This window comes from Nelumbo lutea, chromosome 6 (genome assembly GCF_056320005.1).
Source record: "Nelumbo lutea isolate HS-2025 chromosome 6, American lotus-T2T, whole genome shotgun sequence".
Classification (NCBI taxonomy): domain Eukaryota; kingdom Viridiplantae; phylum Streptophyta; class Magnoliopsida; order Proteales; family Nelumbonaceae; genus Nelumbo; species Nelumbo lutea.
Window position 1 is genome coordinate 20,269,763 of NC_142689.1, and position 14,287 is coordinate 20,284,049.

Genomic DNA, 14,287 nt, shown 5'->3' on the forward strand with positions numbered 1-14,287 from the left:
GTTAGATCCTTTAGAATCATCCCATGACTGATGTTCCTGTTGAAATTGAGTAAAACATGCAACAAGGAAGAAGCATTTTGGGAGAACAGGAAACTCATTCAATGATGGGTTCTTGTGAAAGTTGATATTCATTTTCCAAAAGTGAAAAGATTCATTATTCCTTATATTTCTGTGGAAATAATTCTTTTTCTTTCCAAACCTATTTAATAATGCTTTTGATCTCGTTATTTGCAAAGCATGGAGTGGTTGATTCCCAAGGTTTAGATATTATGTTTATAGTAAATGCACCCGGAAAAGAAATTTTTTATAATGTAGTATTACTTGTAGATTTGAAAGCAGAGATGGTATTTGTTAGGGCATTTCATTATAATTTACTTTACCATCTACTAAAGAATAGATTTAAAAAAATCCAGGGCTTGGGTAACCTAATACGGAGAAGATTCTGTGTAGTTTTTTACATTAGAAAGAAATCTTACATTTGTTCTCATAATAACATTTCCATTGCAGAGACCTTTCCTTCAACAGATTGACTGGTCAAATTCCTAAACAATTGGAGGGTCTGTCAAAGTTACAATACCTGTATGTAAATAACCATTTTGAATAAATTACTAGAATCAAATTCCCTTTTTTATTTTCAAATCTTTTTTATTTCTTTATATTTATGTTTTATTGGTTCTACTTCATAGATAGTTTCTCTAATAGACTTGTTATTGTTTACGAATGTAGGGATCTCACGAACAACTCACTAACTGGAAAAGTACCAGATTGGATCATGGATAACAGAAATAACATGTATGTATTTCTTATTAAAGCTTTGAATCAGACTTCATTTTTGCCATTGCCATATTTCCTTATCTACTTGGTTATGTTCATCTACTCATAACTTTCCTTAGTAATTAGTATGTGCCTTTTTAGTCTCCTACTGACACATATTTAGTATTATTTATTCTGTGAAGAATTCCAATACCTTAACACTGTTATCTGTATTGCAGAGACATATCTTACAACAATTTTACAGAGTGCTCTAAACAATCCAGCTGCGAGCAACAACCACAAGTGTAAGGTACACCCAGGATTTAATATGTTTTTTGCTCCTAATCCTTTTGTCTAAAAATGTTCCCTTTTCATATTGTTTAACAGAAAAACAATTGCCAGTTATTCATCTTCAGCAAACTGCTTGTAAGTTCCTAGGTCCTTGGAATCCTATACATTTCACTCAAGAGCCATACCAAGGAAGTAAATGAACTTAAACACTTTCTGCAGGGTTAACTGGTGCTTGAAGAAGGACCTTCCCTGCTCTAGGGAACCAGCATGTAAGTAGATTCTCTCCATGCGATCCTCAAGTGCCTTTTTTTTATAAAGAGATCCTCAAGTGGTCGGGCAGTCAGACCTTTGGTGCTGAATTTACAATTACTATGTAAGATTTACTATTTTTGAGTATGATCATATGTTGTTCCACTAAAACATGCAGATCATTCCTTGTTCATCAATTGTGGTGGCCAGAGGGAGGAATTTGATGGGGAGGAATATGTAGATGACACGACAAATATGGGTCCATCAGATTTCTACCAATATGATGAAAGATGGGCTTGTAGCACCACAGGAGATTATTTGGAAAATAACAATGGTATTTACATAACCTCAAACAATGTACTGAATATCACTGGTTCAGCAATATACAGGACAGCTCGCCTTGCCCCTCTATCACTCAGGTATTATGGACTTTGCTTACACAAAGGGAGCTATACAGTGAAGCTCCACTTTGCCGAAATTATGTATACAGATGACCAGACATTTAGCAGCATTGGGGAGCGCATTTTTGATGTATCAATTCAGGTGAGTTATTGACACGTCACTATCATCCTTATTCAGTTACCAATGTCATTTCTTAGTGGTAATAATCCACTGATATCATATCCAATGGTAGATACCATTTAGTTCCATCTCTTTATTTATAAAATAGTAGACCTATTATTTATCTCGAGTTAAATTTGTGTCATTGTTGATTCTTGTAGGGTGAAATACGCTTGAAGAATTTCAATATTGCCAAGGAAGCTAATGGTATTGGTAAAGGCATCACTATGGAATTTAATGATGTTATTGTTAATGGTAACACTCTGGAGATCCAACTTATACTGGTCAGGAAAAGGGACTACTTTCGTTCCAGAAAGAGGTGTATATGGACCCCTCATATCAGCTATTGCAGTGACGCCCAGTAAGTTTATCTAAACATTTGATGGTTGGGGCCCCTTTCCCTCGTAATAGCCTTATAATAATCATCATTTTCATATTATAAACTTTGAACCCAAAAGTGGACCGTCTGTTGGAGCTATCGTTGGCATCGTTGCTGCTGCATGCATAGCTGTTGTGCTAATTTTGGTATGCCTTTGGATGAAGGATTATCTAGGAAGGAAGGATGTTGAGGACAAAGGTATGATAAATAGTTGTACATTCCAAATGTTCCTGGTTAAGTCTCTTTTAGGACTTTTTATTGCTAGTTCATGTGGAAAGCCATTATTGGGAAAATAAGCTATAAATGAGCCTTGAGCTTGCTAATCACTATTCCTAAAACTTCTCATGCAGAACCTTAGTTTTCTTTCTACATGTAAAGAGACTGGGCCGAATGGGTCCTAGTATCTTCTCTTCTAATATCTTTTCTTTTCTTGTTGGTTAATGGGCCTCTCTTAATGGGCCTGTTATTTCTTTTTGTTTAATCTCTTTATGTTACTGCCTAGTTGGCCGCCCACTTAAGGGCATACTTGTCATTACTCTAACATTAATTCTTAATAAAAAAGGATTAGAGGAGAAAGGGAAGATAATTTGAATCTTCTTCTTCTTCCTTCTCTTTTTGCCATCTTCTCTTGTACTGCTGCTCTTACTTCTCTTCTTCCTTTTTGTTCCCTCTAATCTTCAAATTTACACCTAATATTTGAGGACTGATTTACATCTTGGTATCAGAGCAGGTCTATTTCTTCATTTTTTTCACCTTCCTCTTTTCCCATACACCCTTAGATTAAGAGAGTGTATGGAGAGATAGGTTCTCTATAGTTCAGAGGATCTCTGGCCTAGTTGGTAGAGGGTTTGGAGAGTTTAAATCTGGTCGGATATTGCCAAGAAGTGGTGTTGTTCTGTTGCTGCCCAAAACCCTATCCGATTAGAGATTTTCGAAGGTACAGGTAAAGGTGAAGCTTTGGGTGTGGCGCTCTGTGCTTGGGAGGTGTCTTTTGACTCCTAAAGAAGGGTAGTTCAAGTTTGGAAGAGATTGGGAAGCTCTGGTAGGAGCGACTGCATCTTTTTTTTTCCTCCCCAACAGCTGGACGGAGTAAAACCCTAGTTTTCAAGCATCTGGGTTCTGGTTTGACTTCAAGTAAGTTTATATAGACAAAATTTCTGGTTCTTTGATTTTCGTTTGATTAATGGAGACATACGGAAGTGAGTTCAAGCAAGTGCCAGTTTCTGGCCTTGGCTCGGTAGATTAAGTTTTAACTGGTGTGACCACAATCAAGCTAGATGGGACAGATTATCTTGCTTGGGCACAGTCTATAAGAATTTATGTCTGTAGTAGAGGAAAACTCGGGTATCTCACAGGTAGTAAAGTGAAACCCGAAGAGACTGACCCTGAATTTGAGAGATGGATGCAAGAAAACTATACTGTCATAGGATGGTTGGTCAATTCTATGCAACCTCATATAAGTCAGCATTATCTCTGGATGTCTTCGGTTAAGGAGATATGGGACAGTGTTACTGAGACCTATTCATAGAAGTTGAATGTAGCCAGAGTCAATAAGTTGAAAAGTGATGTGAAGAACCTAAGACAGGGGGAGAAGAGTGTAGCAATCTACTACTCTATACTGAAATCCCTATGGCAAGAAATTGATGTTATGGAGACTGTTGTATGGGAGAGTAAGAATGATGCTGAAATGTATAGGAAGTTGGTGGAGAGAAATAGGGTGTTTGAATTTCTCACTGGACTCAACCCGGATTTTGACATCATTAGGCAAAATATCCTGGCCAGAGATGAGATTGCTCTTTCCCAGGCATATGCTATGATAAGCAGTGAGGAGAGTAGGCGGCAGGTTCAGTTGCATAGTCCACCTACAGAACACTTTGCACATGCTGGAATAAAGCCAAATGGTCCTACTGAGAAAAATAAGCAGATATGTGAATATTGCAAGAAACCGAGGCATACAAAGGACACTTGCTGGAAGCTTCATCCTGAGCTTCTTCCTGATAGGTTTAAGAATAACAACAGCTCTAAGAAGGGCAGTCAAGTAGGAAAACCTAAGACAACTAATGTTGCTATAGTACCTGAAGGAGGAAATAAGGAGATTGAAGAAAAATCAACCATTGAGCAGTTGGCAGCAGTGAAGGCGGATTTTGAAAAGTATGGGAGGCTACTAAATCACTTGGAAGCTATTGTTACTTCATCTCACTCTTCCAACAACAACACATCATCTTCGTTTGCATTTGCTCACTCAGGTATTCGCGCTTCTGCAAATCATGCTTCAGTTTCAGGTAATCATAAAATCCCTTGGATTATTGATTCCAATGCATCAGACCATATGACCAGCCTATCTAATCTCTTTTGCTCATATCACATTCTCTCTGGCAAAGAGAAAATATCCCTTGCTGATGGGTCTCTTGCTCTCATCTCTGGTAAAGGAGATATAAAGACCTTTGACACCCTTTATTTATCTTCTGTCCTTCATGTCCCTAAACTTAACACAAACCTTTTATCTGTTAGCAGCTTAACTAAATCCATGAATTGTAGCATAACCTTTTTTCCCAGTCATTGTGTTTTTTAGGACCTGCAATCTCAGAGGATGATTTGGAGTGGCCATGAGGCAAATGGAATATACTTGCTGGACACACCGGATAGAGCTTTTGGACCACCTCATGGAGTTGCCTTAGAGTAAGTTTTGTCAGAGTCTGTTAACAAAGTCTTGTTATGTCACTTTCGGTTTTGTCATTTGTCTTTTTCTACTTTGAATCATTTGTTTCCAGATATGTTTAAGGGAGTGTCTTTACCGAGTCTTCATTGTGAGTCGTGTGAACTGGCAAAGCATTGTAGACATTCTTATTCAGTAAGCAATAAAAGATCTCTTTCTCCTTTTCATATTGTTCACTCTGACGTGTGGGGGCCATATCATTTGCCAAATATGGGGGGTTACAGGTACTTTATCCTTTTTATTGATGACTACTCTCGTTACACTTGGATTTATCTCATGAAATCCAGGGATGAAGTACCAGCTATTGTGCAAAAATTTCATGAACTCATCCTCACCCAGTTTAACACTCGGATCAAAATATTCTATTATGATAATGCTAAGGAGTATTTTGAGAAAACCCTCTCCGCCTATCTTGAAACTTTTGGAGTTATTCATCAGATTTCTTGTTCCTACACTCCACAATAGAACGGGGTGGCGGAAAGGAAGAACAGACATGTGGTTGAAGTTGCTAGATCCCTCTTGTTTGCATCCCATGTTCCTATAAAATTTTGGGGAGATGTTGTTCTTATATTTTTTTGATCAACCGTATGCCCTCCCGGGTCCTTAACTTCAAAACCCCCTTTAGCCTTCTCTTCCCAGGTCAGGATATTTTTTCTCTTCCTCTCCGTTTTTTTGGGTGCACTTGCTATGTGCATATTCACAGTCATCAAAGGCACAAGTTTGAACCTAAGGCTCGTAAATGTGTTTTTCTGGGATATGCTTCCACACAAAAGGGATATTGCTATTTTGATCCAGTTAGTGACACCCGCTTTGTATCTTGGGATGTCACGTTTGCTGAGTTGACTCATTTCTTTAGCATTTCTCATGAGGTGTTGTCAAGACTGTTGGAATAGACCAACAGAAGGCAGTTAGTCATTTTTACAAGAGGAGGCCACTAACTAGCCACTTGTAATAACCGCCATCCACTTGTAACAACTGCCACCCAATTGGGCTGTCAAGACTGTTGGAACATACCAACAGAAGGCAGTTAGTCAGTTACAAGAAGAGGCCACATCAGCAGCCACTTGTCACAACTGCCATCCACTTGTAATAGCTGTAATAGTCAAGATTGTAACACTATAAGTAGTAGAGCCAAAAAGGAATAATGGACTCTTTCAGCATTAAACTCTCTCTCTCTCTCTCTCTCTCTCTCTCTCCTTCCCAAGAATTCAGGAGGTTGGCCCCTCGAAGAGCCCTGAGTTAGGCAGGTTCCTAACAATTTGGCATCAGAGCTAGCATGACCAACACAAGAAACACATCAATAGACACCCGAGTGGATCAGATGGAGGTCGAGATCCATCGAATGTCTTCAGATCTCAAAGAAATGAAGGAAAGCTTCACTGCTCTCCTCCATCGACTGGAGCAGGGGGCAACAAACATTGACAGAGGAAGCCCCGAAGAACGCAGCAATGAAAACAGTCGCAGAACAAGGGCGACAACACGAATAGCCAAAATCGACTTCCCCATATTCTTAGGCGGCGACCCAACCCCCTGGATTCTCAGAGCAGAAAGGTATTTCGATTACCATGAAACACTGAGACAGGATAGGGTAGCTCTGGCTTCTGCGCATCTTGAAGGGGAAGCTATCCTCTGGTTTCAATGGTACCGAAGGGGGCACCCCCATCAAACCTGGGCAAACTTCACGGACGCCATGACTGTCCGTTTTGGATCATCTAGGTTCGAAGATCTTGATGAAAACTTGGCAAAACTGCGGCAGGTGGGATCAGTAGAAGAATACCAGATGGAGTTCGAAAAGTTGGTCGTGAGAGTCCAAGGATGGACTAAGAAGGCGCTGGTGGGAAGCTTCGTTGGCAGCCTAAAGGAAGAATTGCGACTGGAAGTGAAGGCGATGCAGCCCACTTCCGTCATCAATGCAGCAGCATTAGCAAGATTGTATGAGGACAAGTTCAGCCAAGCAAGAAAGGTGCAGCGACCATGGGGTCCAGAAGCAAGAAGAGAGCAAGAAAGGACGACAGCACCAGACAAGGAGGAAGGAGTACTGGGCCCAGGCCCACTGGTTCCTTTCAAACGACTGACTTGGGCAGAGATGCAAGCCCGCAGAGACAAAGGTCTCTGTTACAATTGCGAAGAGAAAATTGGGTCGGGCCATCACTGCAAGAAACAACAAGCGTTTCTCCTCTAAACAGATGCCGAAGAGGAAGATGACATCCTTGGGTGCGGAGAATCTAACCCAGGGTGGGAAATACAATCCAATGGCACACCTGAAAATATCCTTACAAGCCCTTACGGGACTTGCGTCCCCTCAAACAATGAGAGTTGCAGGGCTGATTCTAGGACGCCAAGTGTCAATTCTCATAGACAGTGGCAGCTCCCTTAACTTCATAACTCAAGTCTTGGTGGATAAAATGGGACTTCCGGTGCAACCAACAACGACCTTTATGGTTCATGTGGCCAACAGTAACAGCCTATCTTGCAATAGCATTTGCATGGGCCTACCACTAAAGATTCAGGGTCATCAGTTTGCGGTGGACCTATATCCTCTCCATCTTAGTGGAGCAGACGTGGTGCTAGGCATTCAATGGTTAAGACAGCTAGGACCGTGGTCTGTGACTGGGCCCGTCTCACCATGGACTTCACATCAGGAAACTCTATAGTCCATCTACAAGGGCAGACATGCAAGGGCCCAAGGCCCATCAGTCTTGCAACACTGACAAAGCAAAGAGGAGACCCAGATCAGCCCATATTCATGCACATTGGCTCAAATTTTCCTACTTAGATCTGCAATCAAATTTTCCTACATTAGACCTTGAGGGCAAGGTCACTCTAAAGGAAGGGGGGATTGTCAAGACTGTTGGAACGGACCAACAGAAGGTAGTTAGTCAGTTTTACAAGAGGAGGCCACTAACCAACCACTTGTAATAACCGCCATCCACTTGTAACAACTTCCACCCAATTGGACTGTCAAGACTGTTGGAACAGACCAACAGAAGGCAGTTAGTCAGTTACAAGAAGAGGCCACATCAACAGCTACTTGTCACAACTGCCATCCACTTGTAACAACTGTAACAGTCAAGATTGTAACACTATAAGTAGTATAGCCAAAAAGGAATAATGGAGGACTCTTTTAGCATTAAACTCTCTCTCTCTCTCTCTCCCAAGAATTCAGGAGGTTGGCCCCTCGAAGAGCCCTGAGTTAGGCAGGTTTCTAACAGGTGTCTACTTCTCCCACTGGAACTACCTCCGATATTCCTATTCCTCCTCTTCCACCTCATTCTCCTATAATTCCTCCTCATCCTGTTCTCCAAAGGTGGTACCAAAGGCACAAATTCAGACATGGGCAGGTTGTTTCAACTCCTACAGAAGAGCCTCTTGCTCCTCCCATCATTACTGAGGTAACAAGTCAGCCTTCTTCTGACCCATCTACATCTTTCCCAAACCTTGACCTTCCTATTGCTCTCCGCAAGGGCAAGCGGAAGTGTACAACCCATTGTATCTCCAAACACCTGTCTTACAACCTTCTCTCTCCTTAGGTTGTTTCAACTCCTACAAAAGAGCCTCTTGCTCCTCCCATCATTACTGAGGTAACAAGTCAGCCTTCTTCTGACCCATCTACATCTTTCCCAAACCTTGACCTTCCTATTGCTCTCCGCAAGGGCAAGCGAAAGTGTACAACCTATTGTATCTCCAAACACCTGTCTTACAACCTTCTCTCTCCTTCCTACTACTCTTTTCTTGCTTCTGTTTCTTCCCATGTGATACCCAGGTCCGTACCGGAAGCCTTATCTAAACTTGAATGGAGGGATGCTATGATGACTGAACTGGATGCTTTGCATAAGAACCATACCTGGGATATTGTTGACTTGCTTGAAGGGAAGGAACCAATGGGTTGTAAATGGGTGTTTACCATTAAATATCACTCTGGTGGATCTATTGAGAGGTTTAAGGCTAGGCTGGTTGCTAAGGGCTACACTCAGATGTATGGTATTGACTATCTTGAGACATTTGCTCATGTAGCTAAGATGACCTCAAACAGGGTCTTGTTATCTCTAGTCGCTACTTTTGATTGGCCCCTACACCAATTTGATGTTAAAAATGCCTTCTTGAATGGAGACCTACATGAAGAGGTCTATATGTCTTTGCCTCCAGGGGTGTATGGGAAGGAAATGCAAGGCAAGGTGTGTAAACTGCAGAAATCTATTTATGGTCTCAAACAGTCTCCTCGGGCTTGGTTTGAGAGGTTCAAGGCTGCTCTCGTCTCCTTTGGTTACACACAAACTCAATCTGATCATACCTTGTTCTTGAAGAGAAATGGCTCTCTGGTGACCTTCTTGATAGTTTATGTTGATGATATTGTGGTCACGGGTAATGACACTCAAGAGGTCAGTAAACTAAAAAGATTTCTCAGCTCTGAATTTGAGATCAAGGATTTGGGAGATCTTCGGTATTTTTTGGGCATTGAAGTTGCTAGATCTAAGGATAGTATCTTCATTTCTCAGCGTAAATATGTCCTTGACCTCCTTGCTGAGACTGGTAAACTTGGGGCTAAACCAATCTCCACTCCTATTGATCCCAATCATAAGCTTTCTGCTACAAATGATGAGCTTTTATCTGATAAGGGGGTGTTTCAGAGACTGCTTGGGAAGTTGTTATTATCTTTGCATGACTCGGCCAGATATTTCCTATGCAGCAAGTGTTATTAGTCAATTTATGCATTCTCCTAGAGATACTCATTTACCTGTTGCAGAAAGGGTTTTGTGTTACTTGAAAGGTACTCCAGGGAAAGGTATTCTATTTGCCAAACATGGACACATGAAGTTGGAAGCTTTTACTGATGCTGATTGGGCAGGATGTATTGATGATAGGAGATCCACCTCAGGTTATTGTGCTCTAGTCGCTGGGAACATTGTGTCATGGAGGAGTAAGAAACAGTTTGTAGTTTTTAGATCCTCAACTGAAGCAGAATACAGGGAAATGGTACATGGTGTGTCATAATTACTGTGGCTACGATCCCTTTTAGAAGAATTGGGGGTTGACTACGAGAAGCCAATGATGCTCTACTGTGACAACCAAGCAGCTATCAACATTGTACATAATCCTGTTCAACTTGAAGAATTTCAACTATAAGTTTGTATTAAAGAGTAGGGTGCAATTTGTGTTGCCCAACTTGAAGAATTTCAACTACATTGAGCTCGAGTTAGGGTTGGGCCCATTGAAAATCGGATTTATTATTTCTTGAAGAAAAATGATTTCTATAATGCTTGCTCAACTGACAAGTTTGACATTTGAACTCACTAGCACTAATTTAAATAAATCCGGAAGTAAGACTTTTAGTGACTCAAAAGATAAATGACCCAAATGACTGCCATAAGTAGACTTGACTCATACTAGATTGACTCGTAGACTCAATGACCGCAAGACTAGCTTTGCTCTCTAGCATGTAGAGACCATCCAACATACGACCTCTACCAATTATCTTCCCCAAGTCCGAACCCTGTGATACACAAGAAGGGAAAAAGGTCACTGAACAGTTTAATGAAATTGCAATGCTACTGACAGAAAACAAGTTTATAGGTAATTTCCGAACATGTAAGACATTAGAAAGGGTAAATCCAAAAGGAAGGGATATGGTTCTTTGACCAGCTATGGTGGAAAAAGAACCATCAACTAATTTCGCTTTGTCCCTACCAGATAAAACACGAAGGCAATTTGACTTACCCATCATATGGTTTGAGGCTCCAAAGTCAATTATCCAAGGGGAATCAGATGAATGGGAGGACACATGGAAGGCGGTGGCAGAATTACCATTACCTGAAGTAGATGCAAAAGAAGTCGAGGCGGGAGGAGCAGAATCCATCTGGTATATTGCTCTCCCATATAGATCCATGTGGTTATTGGAAAGAATTAATGATATCTTCCCGGGGATTGGCAACGGATGGGCGGTCCTGGTTGATAGCAGTAGATGAATGAGGCTCCTGAGAGGCCAAGTTTGTTGTATTGAACTTTTTCTGACTCGGTTATCTCGGCTTCTTATTTTGATATGATTTCTTACTCAACTCCTTAGCCCACTTTGGCTTTCCATGGAGGTCCCAACAAGTATCTCGAGTATGTTTGGCCTTTTGGCAATGAATACACCATAATTTATCCTTATCATCCACTCTCTTCTAGAAGTTACCCTTCTTAAAGGAATTATTGCCTCCTACACCCACACTCCCTTTAGCCACTAAGGCAATCTGCTCCCCCTCGGAGCTATTCATCACACTCCTCCACCCACTTCCTAATATTTGAACTCTGAGGGACTCATATACAAGGTTCAGCCCCCAGAGGAAGGCAAATACCTGTTGTTGGGAAACCAGAGACTTGTAATCCTATCAGCATCACACTTCCAATCAATGTTCTGATAGTGATCTAGTTCTTTTCATATTGAGGTCAAATCTGAATAGTAGGCTGAGAGTGTCTTCTCCCCCTGCTTACAAGTAGAGGAGGCAGCTTGCAACTGGTATATTTTGGAATAATGATGTTGCTCTGAATAGGTAGATTTTGCCCGCTCCCAAATCTCAACAGCTGTTTCAGCGCCCACATGAAGGTCTTCCTGACTGGAGGCAACATAGAAAGTAACAGCCATGTCATCACCATGCTTTTTTCCTGATCCCACATATCATTCTCTACCCCCTGAGACTTCGGTTCTTTAGTTTTACCATTAATATAGCCTACCTTCCCCCTTGCAGTTATGTGTAGTTTGATTCCCCCACTCACTCCACCTTGACTGGAGGACCCACTAGACAGGATAGAATCCTTAGAAGACATGTTATAAGATTTAGGTTCACAGATCAGTCCAGTTCAATTCAAAATCAGTCACAGTTCAACCACAATTCATTCACAGTTCAGTTCAGATTAGTTCAGTTCAGCCACAGCTCAATTACAGTTCAGTCATAGTTCAATACTTCAATCCCCAGTTCAGCCACAGTTCAATCCCCAATTCAGTCTCAGTTCCACAGTTCAATCTCCAATTCAGTTCAGTCAAGAATAAATTATAGGAATACCACACATATAGGAAAAACTTGCTTGCACACTGCTGAAAGACATTTCAGAGGCAAAAAGAGGGCAACTCTGGAGCTAGACTGACTTTGTATGTACCCTCTCATCTTCTTGGATACATAGATACTGAAAAAATTCCCAAGGAAGATAGCCGACTACTGTCTTACAGTTACAGGTCATTTAGACCTACACCATCCAGTTATCTGGGTACAAAAAATATCAAGATCACACGATCGACAGTTCAAAGAGAACATAGCAGTTTCAGTTCATCTAGACCTCCAAAACCCGCTTACCTGGGTACAAGAGAGGACCACACAATCCACAGAAGAAGAAAGATCTGTCTTCACAGCACCATAGTTCCCTTCCTTTAAGGGTTTCTTGGCACACGACCAAGGAAGAAGGGAAGAGGATTAGTAGAATCCCCTTCAGATCAGTCAAATCTACTTCTTGATCAGATTCAATCCACAGCAAAGTGAAGTAAAAAAAGTAAGGATTGAAAAGACTTATCGTGCTCTTTCTAACCTCAGAAAACCCACTCTGATACCATGTTTTCCAGGTTAAAGATATCAGAGAAGGAGAAGAAGAGAAGAGGAAGGGAGAAGAGGAAGAGAGGAGAAAAGAGAGAAATTTTGGATTCAAAATCACATAGCTGGCAGCGCCAGCTATTAGCTTTTATATTAGGGCGACCCAACTAATAATAAAAATAAGTAAAATTACAAGAGTGCCCCCTGTGGCACTAAAGGACAGAAATATAAATAGAAAACTGAGAACAACTAACTGATTTCAACAATTATATAATTTAAAAACTAATGAACTTTTTATTTTAAAGAAGTATGAAGCAGACTTGGGTTAAATCTGAATCTGATCCGAGATCCCCAGATCCAATTGGATTCAGATTTCAATGTTCAACGATAGGATCAAATTTGAAAGTGGCTGGATCTGATCCGAATCCAACCCAATTATAGCCCTAGTCCTTAATTTTCCTCTTATCACATCTTATTTGTTAAGATTGTTGATAGCTCTCTTTCTACTATTTTAGGGTAAGGAGACATCAAACTTCATGATCATCTATGCTTTTAAGATAATAGGATTGGATGACTAAGTCTTGATAGGAACAAATATTAAAGATTGTTCAATCTCTACTAAGGCTATCGGTGATTTTCATCTAAAATTGGAAAAAGAAAAAGGTTAAGAGATGCTCTACAATGATTTTTGGCTGCTAAGGAAAATGTGTCTGAACTTGGACTTTAACTAGACTAGTAGAAACTCCTTTGAAAACTTACCTATTCTTACTACATGGTAAAACTAGAACAAAACATGATACAAAGGACACCAAAACCCAATAAATAAAATGAGAAAATAATTCTGGTATTTGGCATTGAATTAACCCATGGACAACAATGAACTTTCTGATCCATTTCTTCTCACAACAATTAACTCTTGGTACACTTGAACAAAACAGAAACTTCTACTAAAAGAAAAATAAAGAATACAAAGATAAGTCAAGAAAGCAAAAGCTGTCATTTCTGCTACAAATCCAAATGGTATCCCTGTTTTCCTCTTAACTATCTCATATATTGTTGGTCACATGTTTTGTACCATCCGGTGGGTAATCAAATGAAGTTTCTGGAGGTAATAGAATTTATTTGATAGGGCAGTATCTATAGTTGAATAGTGTCCATTCGGTTTACGGACTTGCATTTAAAACTACTTGATTGATTTGCCTCGTAAATGGATCCATGAAAAGTCAACAGAAAAATCCAATGGGTAATTCAATTGATAAACTGCAGCATTACTATGGTATTTTTTCAGATACCTGCCCATGAAAGACTGAAAAATATCTATTTTTTCTAAGCTACATTTTCTCTTTTACAAGAATTATCACTGATTTTGCAGAACTTAGAAACTTGAAGCTACAAAAAGGTCATTTTAGTTTAAAGAAAATTAAAGCAGCAACAAGGAATTTTGACCATTGTTTTGGAGCAGCTACAGTAGTCCGAACCAGTGAAGAAGGAAGAAGAAGATGAGGAAGAAGACAAGAGAAAGAGAGAACAGGAGGGTTTAGTCGAACTGATTAGTCTCCCATTCAGTCGAGCCCTTTGTGTTTATTGGGTTCTAATTACACTTACAAAGACTAAACTGCCCTCACTTAAGTGTGGGGCAGAGTACTCTAATAAAACAGCCACATAAGCAAAGTACTTAACTGACATAAGATTACTAAATTACCCTTATTCGGCTCACTCTAACACTCCCCCTCAAGCTGGAGAATATATGTCATATAATCCCAGCTTGTTACATAGATG

At 40.4% G+C, this 14,287-nt stretch overlaps 1 protein-coding gene across 5 annotated transcripts in view; it reads left to right on the forward strand.

The window, feature by feature from the left end:
- The window catches only part of LOC148847798 (putative LRR receptor-like serine/threonine-protein kinase At1g53440), a 39,485-nt gene that overhangs the window by 17,039 nt on the left and 8,159 nt on the right, over positions 1–14,287 (forward strand). For 3 of the 5 annotated variants that reach the window (XR_016101386.1, XR_016101385.1, XM_088952324.1), the window contains exons 12-19: positions 508–579; positions 727–792; positions 993–1,058; positions 1,141–1,179; positions 1,264–1,313; positions 1,472–1,836; positions 2,016–2,215; positions 2,313–2,431. Coding sequence is in view for 3 of the 5 variants with exons in the window: in XM_088952324.1 (XP_088808450.1) it covers positions 508–579; positions 727–792; positions 993–1,058; positions 1,141–1,179; positions 1,264–1,313; positions 1,472–1,836; positions 2,016–2,215; positions 2,313–2,431 (977 nt within the window). In the remaining 2 variants the exon portion in view is untranslated. Of the gene's footprint in view, positions 1–507; positions 580–726; positions 793–992; positions 1,059–1,140; positions 1,180–1,263; positions 1,314–1,471; positions 1,837–2,015; positions 2,216–2,295; positions 2,433–14,287 lie in introns of those variants that run through there. The other 2 variants (XM_088952325.1, XM_088952323.1) reach the window with 2 other exon arrangements.